At 33.3% G+C, this 18,470-nt stretch overlaps 2 protein-coding genes across 5 annotated transcripts; one reads left to right on the top strand and one right to left on the bottom strand.

Annotated features, from left to right (window-relative positions):
• Positions 1-6,548: 6,548 nt before the first annotated feature.
• On the bottom strand, positions 6,549-8,072 carry LOC104610903 (DTW domain-containing protein). Its single transcript, XM_010277748.3, has one exon. It carries the CDS (start codon positions 8,070-8,072, stop codon positions 6,630-6,632), a length of 1,443 nt encoding a protein of 480 aa, XP_010276050.2. The 3' UTR covers positions 6,549-6,629.
• Positions 8,073-8,466: 394 nt separating this feature from the next.
• On the top strand, positions 8,467-14,213 carry LOC104610904 (protein FATTY ACID EXPORT 6-like). Of its 4 annotated transcripts, none has more exons than XM_010277749.2 (3): positions 8,467-8,645; positions 11,470-11,557; positions 13,961-14,213. In XM_010277749.2, the coding sequence occupies exons 1-3, from the start codon at positions 8,474-8,476 to the stop codon at positions 14,031-14,033; spliced, it is 333 nt and encodes a 110-aa protein (XP_010276051.1). In that variant the 5' UTR covers positions 8,467-8,473; the 3' UTR covers positions 14,034-14,213. The 4 variants fall into 4 exon arrangements, with proteins under 4 accessions (XP_010276051.1, XP_010276052.1, XP_088750692.1 ...); XM_010277750.2 differs by having other exon boundaries at positions 13,834-14,213; XM_088894566.1 differs by having other exon boundaries at positions 12,557-14,213.
• Positions 14,214-18,470: the final 4,257 nt, after the last annotated feature.

The following is an 18,470-nucleotide window of genomic DNA, read 5'->3' as shown; positions in this document are numbered from 1 at the left end:
TTTTGAAAAGATAAAAAAAAAGCCCCCAAAAACTATGGTTCGAGCTCAACATGTCAACTGCCTAAGTAGGGTTGTAAATAAGTCGGATCAGCTCTGATCCGACTCTGAGCCCGATCTGATAAGAGGCGGATTCGGATATTCCTCTTGATCCTAATAAATCAGATCGGATTAGAAAATGGATCGAATTTGAATGCAGACTAATCTGATCCGCCATGACCCAATCTGATTCGTTAATTATGAAATATTATATATTATATTTTAATATATTATTATATTATATAAATAATATAATATATTATTTATATTACAACATCAAATTTTTTATCACAATTCTAATTGAATCGAATATTCGATAATATATTCGAATTCAAATTCAAATTCAAATCATGTTATTAAAAATCCTACAAATTCTTATCAAATTCAAATCAATTGGATTTTCTTAACAGATTAGATCGGATATACCCTTACTGAATCCGATCCAATCTATTGCAGCCTATGCCTAAGTCAATAAGATATTGACTAATTCAATGGTTTTTATTAAAATTAAAAAATAACAATTCATGACTGAAATGGAATCTTTGGTTGTTACACCCTATGCTGTTGAGAACATTCTTAGGAATGCCACATTCCCATGAGAGTGGGGTAAAATAGTAATTGCTCCCTTTTTTGACAAAAAAAGATAAATATGGGTGTGAATGGGTTAACTGTCTAGTCCAACAACACTCTCAACAGCATAGGTTGTTGGCCCCACCACCAAAGTTATACTGTTTTTTTTTTTTTTGCCAAACATTCCAATTAATCATGTCAATGACGATTGTAAAACTGTGATTTAAATATGTTAATGTAAAAGTTGTTTTAAAGTAAACATTATATACTCAAATTTAATTTTTATGACCTACATGTTAAAACAGAATGAAGGTAATTATTTGCTATATAGATATATGTGGAAGTATTAACTATATAGATATATGGGATTTAACTTTTATGCCTATGCAGAATCCATGGCAAATATCCATATAATACACTTAATGTACCTATAACTTATATTTTATTTGTGAGTTGGGTTGAATGTTATGCTTTTGTTAAAATAGTCATTTGTTCAAGTTTCACAAATTTTTAATATTCATAAGTTAATGATATATAATATCAAAGTCATTTTTTATTTATTTTTTAGTGATATATAATATTTTGATCATTTTTAGTTTAATTTAGTAATACTATTCAGCCTCTCATTTTTGTAATTCTATTTTGGATAGGGCAATTATTAACAATACAAATGAAATTTACATCTACCTTATATTTGATTAAACCCCATCCTCACACCCCTCACAACATTTGTAACCATGCATTGGAAACATCTCCCCATGAATAGAGATGTCCCAAATGCATGGCTATAAGTGTTTTGAAGATGGTGTGAGCACAAATTTTGTGAGGGCTGAATTTGGTCATCTACTTTTTATGTCAAAATATTATTTCATCTACTTTTTTATTTATATCACTAGGACACTAGCATGCAATTATTAAATTAAAGGGCAATGAAGTGGAGATCCTATGTAAATTCATAGATCATCATGGTTGAAATGGCTCCACTTTAGCCTCTATGAGTAACTTATCTAAAGAGCTTCAAAGCAATTGAACCAACTTAACTGAATCTTAACCTTAGCCTTACTAAACAAGCCCTGATTAAATGTCTTAGGGGAGTTGGGATCTCCTGCCAACAAAACACATTCCAACATCCTATACCAACATGATCTGACACCACACATCTCACTATAAAACTGGGGCCCAACATAAAAGTGGGACCCATCATGCATGAGATGTGTGGTGTGAGATAATATTGGTAGGGTGTTGGAATGTATTTTATTGGCAGGTGATTCGTACTCGTCTTAGGGTATGGTCATAAACCCAACTTCAGCCTTAACCATTGATGAGCTCATAACCTTCATAATGATTGTGGACTAACTATTGAACTTTTAAATTTCTGCTTTTCAGAGGCTAGATGTTCATTTCACCAACATGCACTCATACATTCCTCTCAATTTGTCCAAGGACTACTACTTGAACTACTTATAAACAAATTCAGCAATGAAGTGAAAAGATTACTTAGACAATATTTGTGTTGCACTACGGCTAAGTTTGTTTGTGGTGTAAAATGTCACCACCAGTCCAGTTTTGTTGGCCTTTGGATGAAGGTTTGGTTTACATCATAAATCGATGTAAAACGTCACTTTTAGTGAAGTTTTACATCGGTTATCAATGTAAAAACTACATCGACAAAACCGATGTAGTATTACATCAATAGTCACATTTTTTAATGATCACTTTTTCAATGGTTCACTTTTTTTTAAATGATTCAGTGTGAAACTCCATCAATGGAGTTTTACATCTATGAGGTTTACACTCCAAACAAACGCAACCTAATTCTGTACTACTTTAAAAAGTACGAATAGCCCCTAAAAATTTATGGAATTTTAATTGGACAAATTTTGCCCCTTTGTGTTAGTGCTTTTATATCTAAATTTGAGGATAAATTTGATATTTTATTGGTTGTTTTAAAAGAGTTACTTGGATGAATTGTAACTGAAATTTCATGGAGTGTTTAGTTGGATGTATTTATCTTTCTTTTAATTAATAATGAATTATAACTAAAATTTCATGGAGTGTTTAGCTAGATGTATCTCTCTTTTTTTAATTAATATTGAACAAAATCATTGTTATTTGGTCATTTTTAAAAGTAGGTCCAATTGTCACTATTTAATGATTTTAAAATGCGGATTTTGAGTGTGGTATTCCACGATCTTGATTATGTTTTTGGGTTAGCTTTTCCATTGGTTTATAAGTGGTTTTTACTCAATCTCAAGATGTTTGAAAGGGTTTCATCCGAAATATCCATTTCAAAAAGTCTTTTTTTTCTAAAAAAATTTGCCATATAGAATTTAAAAATTGATTTCTAAGATTATGAGCATCCAATATCAACAAACAAAGAAAAATACTTGGGTGCCCTAATTATTCAAGGCATAATTGATAAGAAGGTTTTGAATAACATCACAACTAAAATTAAGAAGAAAATTTAGGGTTGGAAATTGAAAACTCTTTTTGAAGATGAAAGAGTGATCCTTATCAAATAAGTTTTGAATGTTATTCTTCTATTTACAAGGCGCCAACTGGCTAGTCAGTAAGGTTTCTTGGATCAAATCCCACATGCACGTAGGTTGGGGGTTATGGGTTAGGGGAATGAGCCACCCCAAGGTTCAAAGTATTGATACGATACGTATCTTTTGAGAACGATACAGTCCGAAATGCTTGTTTCCAGGTGTTTCGAACCCCTACTTTTTTTTAATAATAAAAAATAGGTTATAAGTTTTCCAAAAAACCAAACTTTGAAAAAAAACTAAAAAAAAAAAGAGTTTCGGTCGTTTCTAAGTGCCGATACGATACGGCTGAAACTCGTATTGTATCGATACTTTGAACCTTGGGCCACCCCCATTGTGTAACCCCATGGAGCAAATAAAAAAAAAAAACAAACAAACAAAAAGAAAATGTAATTCCTTTATTTCAAATGAACATACCCTCAAAAGGATTGCTAAAATTCAAAGTCAATTCATTTGAGTCCCAAGAGAAAGCAAGGGAGCAAAATTGTAAGACATGTTAGATAAGGCTTTACAAATTAATGACTTTTATTTTTGGGAAAATCACTAAAAAGCCCTAGAGTGTCTGGAAAATCTATAAGAAGTACTTTCACCTTTGTGTTAATGCTTTCGTATTTGAATTTTAGGGCAAATCAAGTATTTTGTTGATTATTTAAAATGATATCAAAATAGGATAAATTGAGCCTTCCATTATTAACTTCTTTCTAAATTGTATAAAAGGATAAAAATGGAATTCTTTTATGCTTCTTAAATAACTTCACGACATGTTTTTTTTTTGTTTTTAAATCTCGTAATGTGTCTAAATAGACATCTATAAATAACAAAACTCAATGAAATGTAATTTAAATTGTATGGAGTATTTAGCTAGACAAATTTAATTACTCTAGACACTTGGAGCTACATGTTGATTTGTAGATGAATTACAAATTACTTGGAATCTATAAGAAGTGACAATAGATCTTTAAGGCTTTTGGACTTTTTCTTGACTTAAAATACCCCTCTCTTAAATCCTCTCTCTCTCTCTCTCTATTATGAAGATATAAATTGTAAATCGAATACTATTTTTCATTTCATTATATTCTCTCTCATTAAGTCTCATACTTAAGGTTAACTTCCATTCTCTCTCATAGAATCATATGTTTAATGTATTTTTGTTTCTCATCATAAAATTTCACTAATTAAATTTGTGAATAACAATTTTAATAGTATAAAACTTATGTATTCAAATTTGACTTGGAAACAAAACCGGTTTTTAGGTACCATAGATAAGAATCTTATGAATAATAGAAATGGAATACAGAATTTAAAGCTGCTTTAGCAATGAAACCACTATCATGTTTGTTAAAAGATGGAAATTGAATACAAAAATTATGAAAAAAGAAAATTAATGTCTATTCTATCACATCAAGTAACTATTCAATTAGCGTGATTGGTCTCTGGGCAAGTAATGGTTAAATTAACACAATAAATTGAAAATATTAATATAAGCTATAGAGTAAGAATATTTAATACAAGCCTTTGAGTTGAAAGGCAATAAATCACCATATATATATATATACAATTATTATTATTGTTGTTATCATTTGAAATTGCCACGTGCAAAGCATGTACACATTTACTAGTAAGTACATTGTATACGGAAAAAAAATGACCTTTTCAAAGGTCTCAAATAGTTTGACAAGTTTGAAAAATATCCGAATGTCCAATAATCACTAGTTAATTGGTGAATATTCCATGTATCATGACCTACTTTTTTTCATCCACATGCAAATAATCCAGCTATGACATTTAATTGCCAAGCATAAAGAGTAGATGAGCGTTTAATTAGGTTGTTCTGCATGTAAAACATAAAATGAAAATGTTGATATGCAACTTATGTTATCATTAATTAAGGGGGTGTTATCTACACAAATATTTTTGTTTTCATTTGTTTTTCTACATCAGAAAAAAAAAACAAAAATATATTATCGAGCCTTGTTTTTGTTTTCAAAGCAAAAAATAAGTTGGTTTTGTTTCAAACAAACGGTACATTTTTTTAAACCAACAAAATAATGGTTTTTTTTTTTAAATCTAGTATATAAATTATATGATTTATGGTATTGATCAAAAAGAAAAAATATATGAGCATGGAGAATGATGTTAAATGACGAAATAAAAACATGTTTTTGAAATTAGATTCAAGAAGATGTTTTTGGTTTCAGTTTTGAAAAAAATAAACACAATCAGGAACATGTTTTTTTCTTGTGTTATTGTTTTAAGAAACAATCTGTTTTTCAAACTAGATAGTTTTGATTTATTTTTGGAACCGGCAACAAGAGAAACAATTCACGTTATAGAACTCCCCCTAAGTTATCAATTTAGTTGATTATTTGCTTGAATATAAAATCTACTTCATTTTTTGTAAACTATGTGATGCATTTAGAATCAAATTGATTCTTAATATCAAATCGTGCTAAGATTAAGTAATGCATATATCTGTTTAGTTTTAAAAATAAGTAGAGCAATGTGCAATGTAAATTCAATAATAACAAGAGTGGAAATTAGGATACACTCAAGAATGAAAACCAAGAAATATCTCAATGTGACTACTTTCATTGGTCCATTACCTTGGTTTGATAATTCGTAACAAATGAGATTGAGAAGGATGTAGTACTTGGAATTAAGGTGTGATCAGTGATGAATAAAATAGAAAGAGTACTAAGAATTTTGTGTGATAAATGAATACCACTTGGCCATATTTTTTTATAAAATGGTTATAATGCTGGCAATGTTTTATGGAACAAAGGGTAGGGCAACCAAGAAACAACATGCCCAAAACAGATGATTAATGAAAGAACTAGAAAAAGATAGGATCGTAGATGAGCTTATACAAAGGAACCTTGGAGAGGTAGACTAAGATGATATGGGCATACACAGAGATGGTGAGAAATTATTTGAGGGCTCAAAGTTTAGCAATAGGCATGGCACTGGATAGAATGGAATGAAAGGGGAATGACACTAAACAAGTAAACATCTTTGCTCTTTGAGCTGCAACAAGAGCAGCTCTATAATTGATTAAACCTCCTGTTTGATTTCTTACTCCCAAAAGGAAGAAAATAAAGAATAATTTGGCACCAAGAAGCAGAAGTACCATGCCCATGCATCAGCCAGTTAGTGCACCGGGTAATCATCATATTGCAGCACTAACAATGAGTAGCAAGCAATTCAGTTTAAGTGTTTAAGAATGAGGTTGGCTCTGGCTGGCTGGCAAGTGTTCCCTGTAATTTCAAAGCTGCATGGTGAGATTTGTTGAATGAAATTGGAACTGAAGAAGAATTGAATCAAACGACCTTACTTTATGGGATTGGAATGGAACAGCAGCTTGCTACACTAGTCTACAGTAATAATTTGAGAAGATCATCAAGAAATATAATCAATCAATTAAAATATACTTCAAGTTGCATCGACCAAGAATTAAGAATTACAGTAGGTGTAAAAATCTCATGGCGGAGAAGTTTTGTTCAATCTTTCGTCTTTGCATCGCCTCTGGTCTCCCACCATTGATTCGAACACATCCAAGAGATCATCCAGAGCCTCGCCATCATCTCCTAATGCCTTAAGGGCACACACGATGCTTTCTATGGTGGACAGACATCCGGCCCTAGGCTGATGCCTCACTTCGCTGTACAAGCTCAACTTGCTTGGATCCAACTTCAAATGCGGCAAAAGTTTCAACCATGGATTCTCATGGTACATTCTCTTCGCTTTTGCCCATGTTCCATCCAAAACAATCAAGCCCTTCACCGGAAAATCAACGGCCTCTAAGCTGATTGATTTCTTGGTCGGGAAGAGAAGGGCTGTTCCAGGAGGAACCGCAATCTCAAACTCTTCACACTCTTCGAACTCCATGCTCCCATCCAATTTCCTCTTCTGCAACTTTTTCACGACAAACCCATTTGAGATGGCGTCTTGACCTGCCTGAGAGTCTAAAAGCCGATCAAAATCTGGTTTCTTATAGTCGTTTTGAGGGGTTTGGAGATGGGTAAGAGAGCAAGTGTAACCACATTTGGCAATGGTAGCAGTGATGAGGGTTTCCTTTTCACCTGTTGGGGCCTCTTCAATTTGATCTGTTTCTGCTCCAAGAAGGTTCTCTGGCTGGGGTATGGCACCTTGGTTTTGGGAATCAGAAACTGTTCTATTTAACGTAGTGGGAGCTAAAACCTGATCTGAATCTGATTGCTTTTCTAGGTAGCTTTGAGGGATCTTCAAATTAACTGAACCACTTCTACCATTGCTTCTACTGATAGTGGATTCATGGTCTACTTCTAAAACAGATTGATTGCTTGTCGAAAATGCCTGTTGTTTCTCCTCCGGAGACACCAAAACCTGCAAAAAATCTGATGTTTCCTCATTTCTGTTTCCCAACTTGGTGCCAACGATAGGGAGTTCAAGGTCTCCTTCAAATAACGGCTCTTGGAGTGTTTGGAATCCCCAATGTCGATCAAAATTTGGTCTTTTTACGTAGTTTGGACAACTGCAAAATATACTATTGGCCTCTGACGCAGCCGAAGTGGTTTCGAAATTCGCCTTCAGCAATCGAATGAGAAACTGTGCTTCAGAATGAACATCGGAAACCGTTGCTACTGTGAGATTCTTGAGCCCAAGAATAGCAATTCTGGTAGAATTAAGAGGGTGTTTTCTCTCTTGGCTGTGCTGGAGAATCGTGACAGCAATCGAGTTATCGAGAGAAGGGGTCTTGAAGCGAGAGCAGAGACAGAGACGAGCGGGTTTTGAGCACGAAAGACAGAAGGGTCTCTTTGCAGGTGACTGAGTTCCCATTCCTAAGATATGGGTAAGAGAATGATTGCACTGGTGGTTGAGCGCGACTGAGAAACGGTAGTAAGATGCCGGATGTGAGATTCCGGTCCGGAAACCGACCAGCATCGACAGCAGTCAAACAACGCAAAACCCTAACCCCAGCCCAGATGACAAAACAAATGACCAGGGCAGGTGAAGCTCCAACTAGCCAATAGAATAGAAAATCCGAAAGACTCGGACATTGAAGACTCGGGGAGTTGGAGTGTTTAGACCAGGCCCGAGGACATGCCCGCCATTGTAAGTAAAGGAAGGGCAATTTCTGTGACGACATTGTATAGAAACTCTGAAGTCTGAACAGAAGCTGGAAAGTCGAAACTTCTGAACTTTGACCAACTGAATTCTACGTTCCCACCACAAGCTAGCACCCACCTCAGGCGATCAAGTGTTTCTTTTTCATCTAGGAAATTAATTTAATTCTTTTAGAAAATTGATCTTTTTCCTTTTTCTTCAAAAGTTCAATCTTCAAGATGCATGATTTTTGCTTAACGATCCCATATGGGTTAGTTTTGATGGTCGGAGGGATAACTTCCATGGGTGGAGGCCTAAGTGCAGGATTTCTGCTCCTCCTTTCTGGGTTTGTGAGTCTCAAAGCTTTCCAGAAACGAAGGAATTCTTATCTCTCCATGATTCTTGAGACAGGTATGGTTCTGTATTCTCTTGTTATTACTTTGGTCTTTCACCCAGCTTCTTTACTTTTTTCATTTTTTAGTTGAAATGCCTACACTTTCTAAGAGAATTGCTAACTTTTAGATCCAATGTGTGATAAATGTCCACAACTGAGCTGGTTGTTTTGTAGATCGAGATTCTAGTCGGATTTATTCTCCTTATTTTCTTGATTTTTTTTTCGTTGAATTCTTTTTTCACCAAAAAGCATTGTCATAAGGGGTTGATATTCTGAGTTAGGATCCTGTCCTTGATCTCATCTAATAATAAAAAGAAGAATTAAGTTCTTTTCTAGCGTGTTGTGCCATCAAGAGCAACTCTTTTCTAGCGTGTTGTACCATCAAGAGCAAGCTTCTTCCCTGTTCAAGCATTCAGCAAATTCTTGGATGGTCATAGCTCAATGCTTATAACAATTTTATAATGCAACTCGCTGAATCAATTTCTTCTCTTTAACTCTCAATAGCAAATGCTACTTGGATCATGAAGTGATTTTATGTTAATTGTTAGGACTATCAATTTGTTCTGCCTTATGTTGGTTGAATTTAGATTGTTCCTTTCCTTCATGGGCTTTTAGTAGGACTTCATTTCAGGGAATGATTGGTGATGTTACATTGCCAATGCAAATAAATTGCTTGGACTTGGGTTTTAGAAGAGGCCTTAAATGTTTTTACTTTAGGCAGATGACTAGATCTAAGGGTGTGGGCGATTGATTCTTCTTGAAACTTCTATTGGTCTTCTTTCTTCAAAAGTATGGATGCATCCTCTCCAGTTCCATGTCTTTCCTGGCAAAAGTTATTTTGGAGAGTCCTGCACCAAAAAGAAAAAATCAAAGCATTTTTCTGGAAAAACACATTGAAGATAATCAATACAAATGAGATTCTCCAATGAAGAAGGAAAGCTTGGAGCTTTCCCCTTGTGTGTTCCTTTGCTTAGATAGTGATGAGAATATCAATAATCTATTCTTAACTTGTTCTTTCATAGCTTATATATGAAACCTCTTTTTCTCTCTATTGAGCTTCTTGGACTCCATCTGATGTCTTGGTATTTTTCAGCTCTAACTTGATCTTTCTATGCAAGAAGAGAGGGAAAATCATGTGGACATTACATGGACAGCTGTTCTTTGGAGTGTATGAAGATTGATCTAGTGTTAGTAAGTGTAGTCAGTTGGGTTATCACTTGGGTGGAATTCAAGAATGTATTTATAGATTAAGTGGTTGGCAGTGGTGGCTGGTCATGACAATTGTAGAAGTCAGTTTTTTCAAGCACGGGAGGTACCAGAGAATAGGAGGATGAGAATGGATATTGGTGGGTTTGCATTGAGAATCTTGGTCCATCATGTGGGGGGGGGGGGTGCCTTTAGAGATAATGTTAGAAATGCCCTGCTCAGCATTTTGGGTCTGGTTTGAGAGGTAAACTGTTATGGGCCCGGGCATAGGATCTCGTCATGGGTCGGTCCACGGGGAGAACCTCTTGCTTCCCCTTGCGCCTTCCCTTGCGTGCAGACCCTATTGTGGAAAACCGAATGGGTGATTTGTCCAAGAGACCACCCGAACTCTCCTCACTCTTCTCTTAACTGGAAACTGAATACTTTATTCCCAAATCACAGCTCCTTAAATAGGAGATTACAAGAGGAGACTCCTTACTCCATTCAACTAAGCTAGGACAATCGAACTTTAAATCAAACTCCTACTTCTAACAGAACTCAGTTCTTATCTCTAATAGATAAGTAAGAACAGAACTAGATAAGTAAAAACAGAACTCCTACTTCTAACAGACTTCTAACAGACTTCTAACAGAACTCAGTTCCTATCTCTAATAGATAAGTAAGAACAGAACTGGAATAAGTAAACTATTGGCGAGCTGGCAAGAAGAGCTGACGTGGCAAGATAAGCTGCTGTGTGGCCCCCCCTCTCTGCTGCTGCTGGCGGCGGTAATTCTTCCCACGAATGCATCCACAACATAAACTAAGGGATGGGCTTCTTACCCTTCTGCAGGGATTAAAGATGTCTAATCCTCGGGATGGAATTGTCTGGTTATCAAAGGAAGCTTCCAGGTTGTAACTGGATGGGTATCAACAAGAAACATCTACCTTCTGTTTTTTTTTTTTTTTTTTTTGAAATTTCTCATTTAAGAAGCTAAGAATTTGACTTATACTCTGAACAGTTTGTTCAGTGGATCTCTTGATTGGCTAATACTTTACCTGACTCCCTTGCAAGAGGAGGTGTAGTGAGGGAAGATTTAATGTGTGTGTGCTAGTGGTGGTTGGGGGGGCGATCCTGGACCAGTGGTTCTGGAAGAAGGTAATCTTCCTTCAATCTTGTCATTGTACTTTGCCTTTTGTTTTGTCTTATTGCTTGTATGAGTTGGTGTAAGCTTCATGTTGTATACTTACATTCTGTCTTTTGAATGTAGGAATTACCATACACCTGCATTATCAATAAAGCCTCATTAATAGTTGTTGATTGTGTAAAAAATTATCCTTCTAAGTTTTCTTTCTGACTCATTCCATGAGGGAAAAAAATGGTATAGAATTTCTTGACTGTCCCTCTCTTCTCAGTTGTGGGCATGGTCTGATCATAGAATGTTAAAATTCAAGGAGTTTGATGCTGTGAGCAGGTCTAGGACTAAATAATCATAGATAAATACTCAATATGTCAATTGAACTGTGCCTTCAAGTCTGCACTGTTATGCACTACAAGCAGACCTTGAAAGGATCTCATTATTTATTTTAGTTTGATCAAAATGTTGTCTCAATCTCCTTATGCTTTACACTGTTGGCTGTTATTCATCTATAAAACAGGTTGTGCACTTACACTAACATGGGTCATGGGACAACGGTATATACAAACATCCAAAATAATGCCGACTGGAATTGTAGCTGCAATCAGGTAACTTGAAGGTGTACCTTCCTTTTGATGTAGAAGCTCTTAATGAAATTTCAGTTACCCTTCTTCAAAAAAAACTTTTATTTTGTCCTTTAAAAAATCTTTTTTCCCTCCATGATGACATCAAATTTTAGCTAGGTTAAACTCAAGTTTGACTATATATATTGTGTTTATTCAAACTCAAAGTTGACACATTATATATGTTACCTCATTTGCTTCAGTTATTCCTTTATTTAAGTGATGGTATTATTTGGTTCAGTGTTTAGTCAGTCAACTATAATATTGGCATGGATATCAGCATGCTGAGGTGTATGTGTCTATGTACATGAGTTAGTTTGAGTGTCTAGTCTGGGCATGCTTGCGTGTACATGTATTTGATATTGATTTCCGTGCTCCTGGATAAGTGTTTGTGGACCATGATTACCTAGCTTGATGGTTCACCAAGTTAAGAATTCTTTTTTTGCAATTTATCAACTTGTAAAAGAACCCAGCATGCTGAGGTGTATGTGTTTAGTCAGTCAACTATAATATTGGCATGGATATCAGCATGCTGAGGTGTATGTGTCTATGTACATGAGTAAGTTTGAGTGTCTAGTCTGGGCATGCTTGCGTGTACATGTATTTGATATTGATCTCCGTGCTCCTGGATAAGTGTTTGTGGACCATGATTACCTAGCTTGATGGTTCACCAAGTTAAGAATTTTTTTTTTTTTGCAATTTATCAACTTGTAAAAGAACCCACCTAGGGTAGGCTTATACAGTCCATATATATATATATATATATATATATATATATATATATATATATATGATGTATCCTATTTCTGCTATTATGCAGGGATGATGTGGCCAATCTTTACTGCCCACCAAGTAGGGAACCCTCTGGACTGACCACCTGTTTAATCCTCCTGTTCACATCTTCTCTGTGCCCTGATTCTTGTTAGTATTTTCAACAAGTAATATTGTCATGGAATTAATATTTAACTTTCCCCAAAAAAGCAGGATTTATTCTGATAACGTGGCAATGTTTTTTGGACTGAAACTTCCCTACTAATATTGGATAGCAAGGTGGACCTTGGGGAAGTTTTGAGCTCCAACATGGAGGCTTTTTGTATCCTTATATCTTAACTTTGTAAAATGGTTCTTTTTGGTTATTTATTTTGACAAAACTTTATCTATAGATATGGATTACTTCTATTTATGAAAACAATCTTTTCTTACCAAAAACTAGGGATGAACAAGAAAACCAGCATTTTTTTTCTCTACTTATGGAAACAATGAGAACTGGCTTGCTGATTGGTTCATTTTGAATCGTCTTGCAATTTCCCCCTTAGGTAACTATTGACTGGACCTTGTTTTGCTGGACTCTTTTTTTATAGGTAGAAAAGTTCATTTCATTAATTTCAATAGAGGCATAAATACATATATTGCTGTTACAAGTGAGTTCAGCCCCCCCTTATAATGTGGAAGGAACTCCAATTACAGATCTGTCCAAAAGAGTTGTTTTTTTTTGGTGAGTAGTCCAAAAGAGTTGTTTCCTATGCACCCCTTGTTTAACCAGCGTGGCAGCCATTCCGTTTGTTGTTCTCTTTACCCATCTGAATGTTGCCCCAAAATCCTTTGCTATGTTCTTAATCTCTCTTATAATATACTTGTGGATCCACATACCCATGTTATTGTCATTCATCCAAGTTATTACCAGTTTCGAATCGCCCTCTACCTCAACATATTCATTTCCCTGTTGTTTTGCAATCTTCATACCTTGAAGTAGGGCCAAAATTTCAGCTCTTAAGAGTCCCCCATTCCAATCAGACCCAAGAAGAGTGTCACCACTTTCCCCTCTGAATTTCTAAAGACACCTCCAATCCCTGACAGTCCTAGGTTACACATAGGGCTTCCCTCAAAGTATAGCTTCACTATTAATTGGAGGAGGCTTCCATTCCATGACTATTTTGTCTTTGACCGAGAAGGAATTTTGCTGGACTATTCCACCATTTTCTGAACTAGGACAAATGCATTTGATGATTGCCAGAGTCCAATTGAGTTGATATTTTCTGGCAGCATATTTCTGGTGGGGTTTCTGTAGATTGATAGATTCAGATCCCATTCATGTGCAATGTGTATAGACAGCCTTTATGGTTGACAAGGAACTATTACCTCTCTACTATCTGGTTTACAAACTAACTTCCTGAAGATCTTTCATTTTTAGTTTTCATGCTTCACATGTTTTTGTTAATGTGTTATAAATTCTCGGTTCTAACTTGTTTCACATGACCTAGATTTTTCACAAGGATACTTTCACAGCTTGATGTCTCTTAGGGGTTCATTTCTACTCCAAATTTCATTCATGATATACTCGTTCACAATCATTTCTGGACACTATTACTTTTCTGCATTTTCTTGTAGTGCTCTAATGGCGGCATTTTATCTATACAAGATAGCAACTGGTGGCAATCGTATCCCATCTAAGGCTGAGTGAATTTGAGGTGACAATTTCCTGTAATTTGAAGTAAAGCATTGTGTTGGCCACCCATTTCGATTATTCCTTATTCTTGATTAGAGTATGGTTATGTATTTGACTGCATAATATTTGAGCGAAACATGTTTCTAACTTCAAGCACCTTACATGTTACTAAAGAAGTATTTTTTGGCGCGAAAACAAGTTCTTCCAAACCTGTTGCAGAGCATAACTTACGGTTCACAAAAGCATTGAATAGGGAAGTGCTGATATTAAATCCAGAGCGTCAATTTCAGAAGAAAAGTTTAACCAAATTAGTAGCAGACCTATCAAGGTTTTGTCCCCTGAAAAATAAGGATTAGTTTTGTATTTCACTCATTCACTCTAATGACATGAACACCTTGACTCATTATTTTGGGAGTAGAAGAAGCTTCTTTGTGCATGGCAGTACCTACTAGTACTATTTTTTTTTTTTGGCTAAAAAACACATTCATTCATTGATAATTTGAAAGTACATGAAGCCCAGAAGAATCATACATAATATTTTACACCAAATTTAATAGAGTAGTAGGTAAAAAGATGAGTTAAAGTATTCTGATTTCTAGGGGATATGTTTTGCTTGAAAGTTTTCAAAATTTGTAACTGCCAATTCACAAGTCGTAGAACTAATGAATTTCTTCTTTGATGCTTGTACTATACAGTATGCAACGTCACATTGTTTATTTGTCCTATTTAGTTCAATCAACAATGAAAAACATCTCTTAAATACAATCTTTATGAGCAACCTTGAAATGGATATATTAAAAAAACCTTCAAAAATGTTTACTTTTCTAAAGTTTTGCTAATTGGTATTCCACTTTTTAAATTGATTAAGTTAGTCTTTGATAACACTTTTCAGACATCTAATGTGCTAAAAAAAATGCTTTTTAGATGTAAAGCATCTACTTTTAACATCTAAAAAGAGAAAAGACGTTTGAAATGATCAAGGTTCAAAATATCAATACAGGCCGGTAGGGCGTATTAGCCTGTATTGACGCTTTTTTCACTATTTTTTATTGTTTTTTTTGAATCTGGTTCAAAGGGATCGGTTTAAGACTGATCTACCCCTTAAACCACTGTCTGACCCGAAACACCCCTGTAGGGGGTGTATCAGGAAGCCCCCGATACGATATGTATTGACCTTGGAAATGATAAGACTTGGTCTCATGTCTTACTAGAATAAGATGCATTTCAGGCATGATGAAATGACATTAATGCCTTCATTATGGTCATTATTATTATGAAATATGTATTATTAATTAGATAATAAATATTATTAATTTATTTGAATGAATAATAATATTTAATAATTTGTTTATTAATAACAATTAAAATATTTTTATTTATTATTAGTTAATAATACATAATAATATTTATTAATTAAATAACAAATAATCATTTATTTCAACAAATCATAATATTTGTTTATTAATACAATAATATTTTTAATATTCTTTTTATTATTTATAATATTATCAAACAATCTATTTATGAGGGTAAAATAGTAACCTTCACAGTTTTAGATGTTGGAGAACTAACTCAAACGATCTTATCTTTTTAGAGCCTCTAGAAAGCAAAAATTAATTTCTAATTCTTTTTCAAATTTCAGACCAGAATAATAGCTTTTTGATTTTTCAAACACCATGCTTCAACTTTATTAAATGCCACCTAAGCTTCTCAACTTCACCAGTTGAGCTCTTCTCCCTCTAGATGAACATGCAATGATTTTCTTCCCTCAGCATTCTATCTCATTTCCATGTCAAAATGACCATTAAAGGATTTAGAAACCAGAACAACTTAAAAGAGCTATGTCTGGATTGGATGGAAGTGAAACGTGAAATGCACTACTGTTAGGATTCTGAATTTGATGCTAAAGAAGAGCCCCGTGAAATATAAAGTAGTAAATTTTTAAATTTTACCTTTTATATTTTTCACAAAATTAAGGCCTTCCTAATCCACAAGATGTGCCAACTTAGCTCTTATTCCTTGTAGTACCAAAAAGTTAGAAAAAAGTAAGCTCTTACATCCCTTGTTAATCTTAGTTGTTCAGTAGTCTATATCTATATCTGTACTACTATTAAAAGTGTGAATTAGCTATAGATTCTGGATTTTCTTTTACCAAAATATACTTAATCTTTGAATTTGATCTCCCTATATTTATGAAGGCAAAAAAACATAATTTGAACTATTAATTCTATTAAATTTATTATATTCCTCATCATTGAGCCCAATATTTAAGGTATTAAGTCTCATTTCTTTTCAGTAAATTAAGACACATTAAATAAATGAGCTTTGTAGACTTTTCTTGACTAAAACAACCCTATTTATGAATTTAATCCCACATTATCCACTTCATTAAATTTCCTCTCATTAAGGCATTAACTCTCGTTCTCTCTCCTAAGATACTTTATTTGAAGTATTTTTGTTCCTCACCAATAAATTCTACAAAGTAAAACTATATCTAATATTCTTAATAATGTAAAACTTATGTTCAAAACCAACATGAAAAATAATTAAATAAACCACCCTCTTGTCAAAGTGGCAAGTAAATAGTTCAACCATCGGCATCAAATGGGTCAACCAATGTTTTCATAGTTAAATAATAAAAATTTAAAAATAAATGTAAATATACATATTATAAAAATTATAAAAAATTATGAAAAAAACATCTCTAATATTATATATTTATCATATCAAAGAACATTAAGCATATTAAATAAAAGTATTTTTATTCGATGAAAATGAAATACAAGATCTAAAACTAACTTAAAAAATGAAACCATTTTCCTATTCAAGTGGTGGGTCAATGATTTAACCTTTTAGGTCAAATGGATCAACCCATGATATCATAAATAAATAATAAAAATTAAAAAATGTAGAAACATAAAAATCATTAAAAACATAGGAATCTTGTAAAAAAACATTTGGGTGCATCTTTAATATTATGTATTCATTATATCATACACAAATAAGTGTGATAGACAAGAATTATTTTTATTAATGATAGAAATAGAATTAAAAACTAGAATAACTTAAAAAGAAAATTATTTTTGCACCTAATTAATGGTTAATGGTCCATAGGGAGGCAAATTAGGTGGGATTAACTCGAACTCAAATTAACTTAGCACATTATTTTAGATAGGTTATGTTCAATTTTCGATCCTTGACTTGAGCCTAGGCCTAGGTTCAAAAGTTTGGGCTTTTTTATTTTTTGAGTTGAGTCTAAGCCTATCCCTTAGGTAGTTAAAGTCAAGCCTAATTACATACATACAATCATAAATATATATAGCACATATTTGTATACATGCATGTATATACAATTAAACACATACATTTTATGCCAAACTTTGTCATGGGGTTAATTGATAGATTCAAGTCCAAAACTAACCTAACTGCATCAAATTTTAATGCAGGTTGGAGGTTGGCCCAAGTTGAATAGATTAGGCTTGACTTTGGTTAGAAATCTTAGGTCCAATGCATAGGGTTGGACTTATGTTAAGCTTAAATTCAGCCAAACCTACTTGACTTGCACCACAATGGTCCAATCATTTGGGTAAGTGAGTTAATCAACGATGCCATACTTAAATAATACAAATTTAAAAAAATAGATAGAAACACAAAAAAATAAAATACATAAAATTTATAAAAAAAATTTGAGAAATTTAAGATATTATAAACTTATCATATCAAACAAAAATAAGTGTGATATACAATAATTATTTTTAGAATTAATTATGTAAATGAAATAAAAAAATTAAAATTTCCAAAAAAATGATGTTGCTTTTTTTCAAGTCAAATAGACAACACATGCTATCATAGATATAATAAATACTCAAAAAATAGATAAATATAAAAATATAAAAAACACAAAAATTTGTCTATAAAATTTATGCATATCTCTAATAACATATATTTATCATATTAAACAAAAATATATATGATAAATAAGAATTTTTTTTATTAACGATGAAAATGAAATATAAAATCTAAATGCACCAAGACACCATGCTTTTATTACTTATCCTTCTAAATGGTTCTAATAAGGATATCGAAAATATTAATGTTATTTGAAATTAGCATGTGCATATTTACTAGTTATTATTAAAAGTATAAATGAGGATATAAAACTTTTCTTTAATTAATAATTTAATCCATCTCTAATTGTGAGGGATGAAAGTGTAATTTGAATTACTATTTTTTTACCTTATTTAATTCCCTCTCATTAAATCTTGTATTTAAGGTATTAATCCATTCTCTTTCATTAAGTCCTATATTTATGGTATCTTTCGCTAATATTAATTAAATCTATATCCAATATTTTTAATAATATAAAATCCATATTTTTTTAATTTACCCAAAAATGAAATCATTCTTTTGTCTATGTGGTGGGTAAGCAATTCAACCATCTAGGTCAAATGG

The sequence above is a fragment of the Nelumbo nucifera genome, chromosome 1 (assembly GCF_055504915.1).
Source record: "Nelumbo nucifera cultivar China Antique chromosome 1, China Antique-T2T, whole genome shotgun sequence".
NCBI classification, from domain to species: Eukaryota; Viridiplantae; Streptophyta; class Magnoliopsida; order Proteales; family Nelumbonaceae; genus Nelumbo; species Nelumbo nucifera.
This window is presented reverse-complemented; position numbering and strand designations above follow the sequence as displayed.

What these genes read in the sequence shown, in the direction of transcription:
- LOC104610903 (XM_010277748.3), bottom strand. Translation starts at nt 8,072, where the DNA reads ATGCTGGTCGGTTTCCGGACCGGAATCTCACATCCGGCATCTTACTAC.
- LOC104610904 (XM_088894565.1), top strand. Translation starts at nt 8,474, where the DNA reads ATGCATGATTTTTGCTTAACGATCCCATATGGGTTAGTTTTGATGGTC. An exon ending in CTCCATGATTCTTGAGACAG is followed by an intron (nt 8,646 to 11,469) that starts GTATGGTTCTGT and finishes TCTATAAAACAG; the next exon opens with GTTGTGCACTTACACTAACA. An exon ending in GGAATTGTAGCTGCAATCAG is followed by an intron (nt 11,558 to 12,392) that starts GTAACTTGAAGG and finishes GCTATTATGCAG; the next exon opens with GGATGATGTGGCCAATCTTT.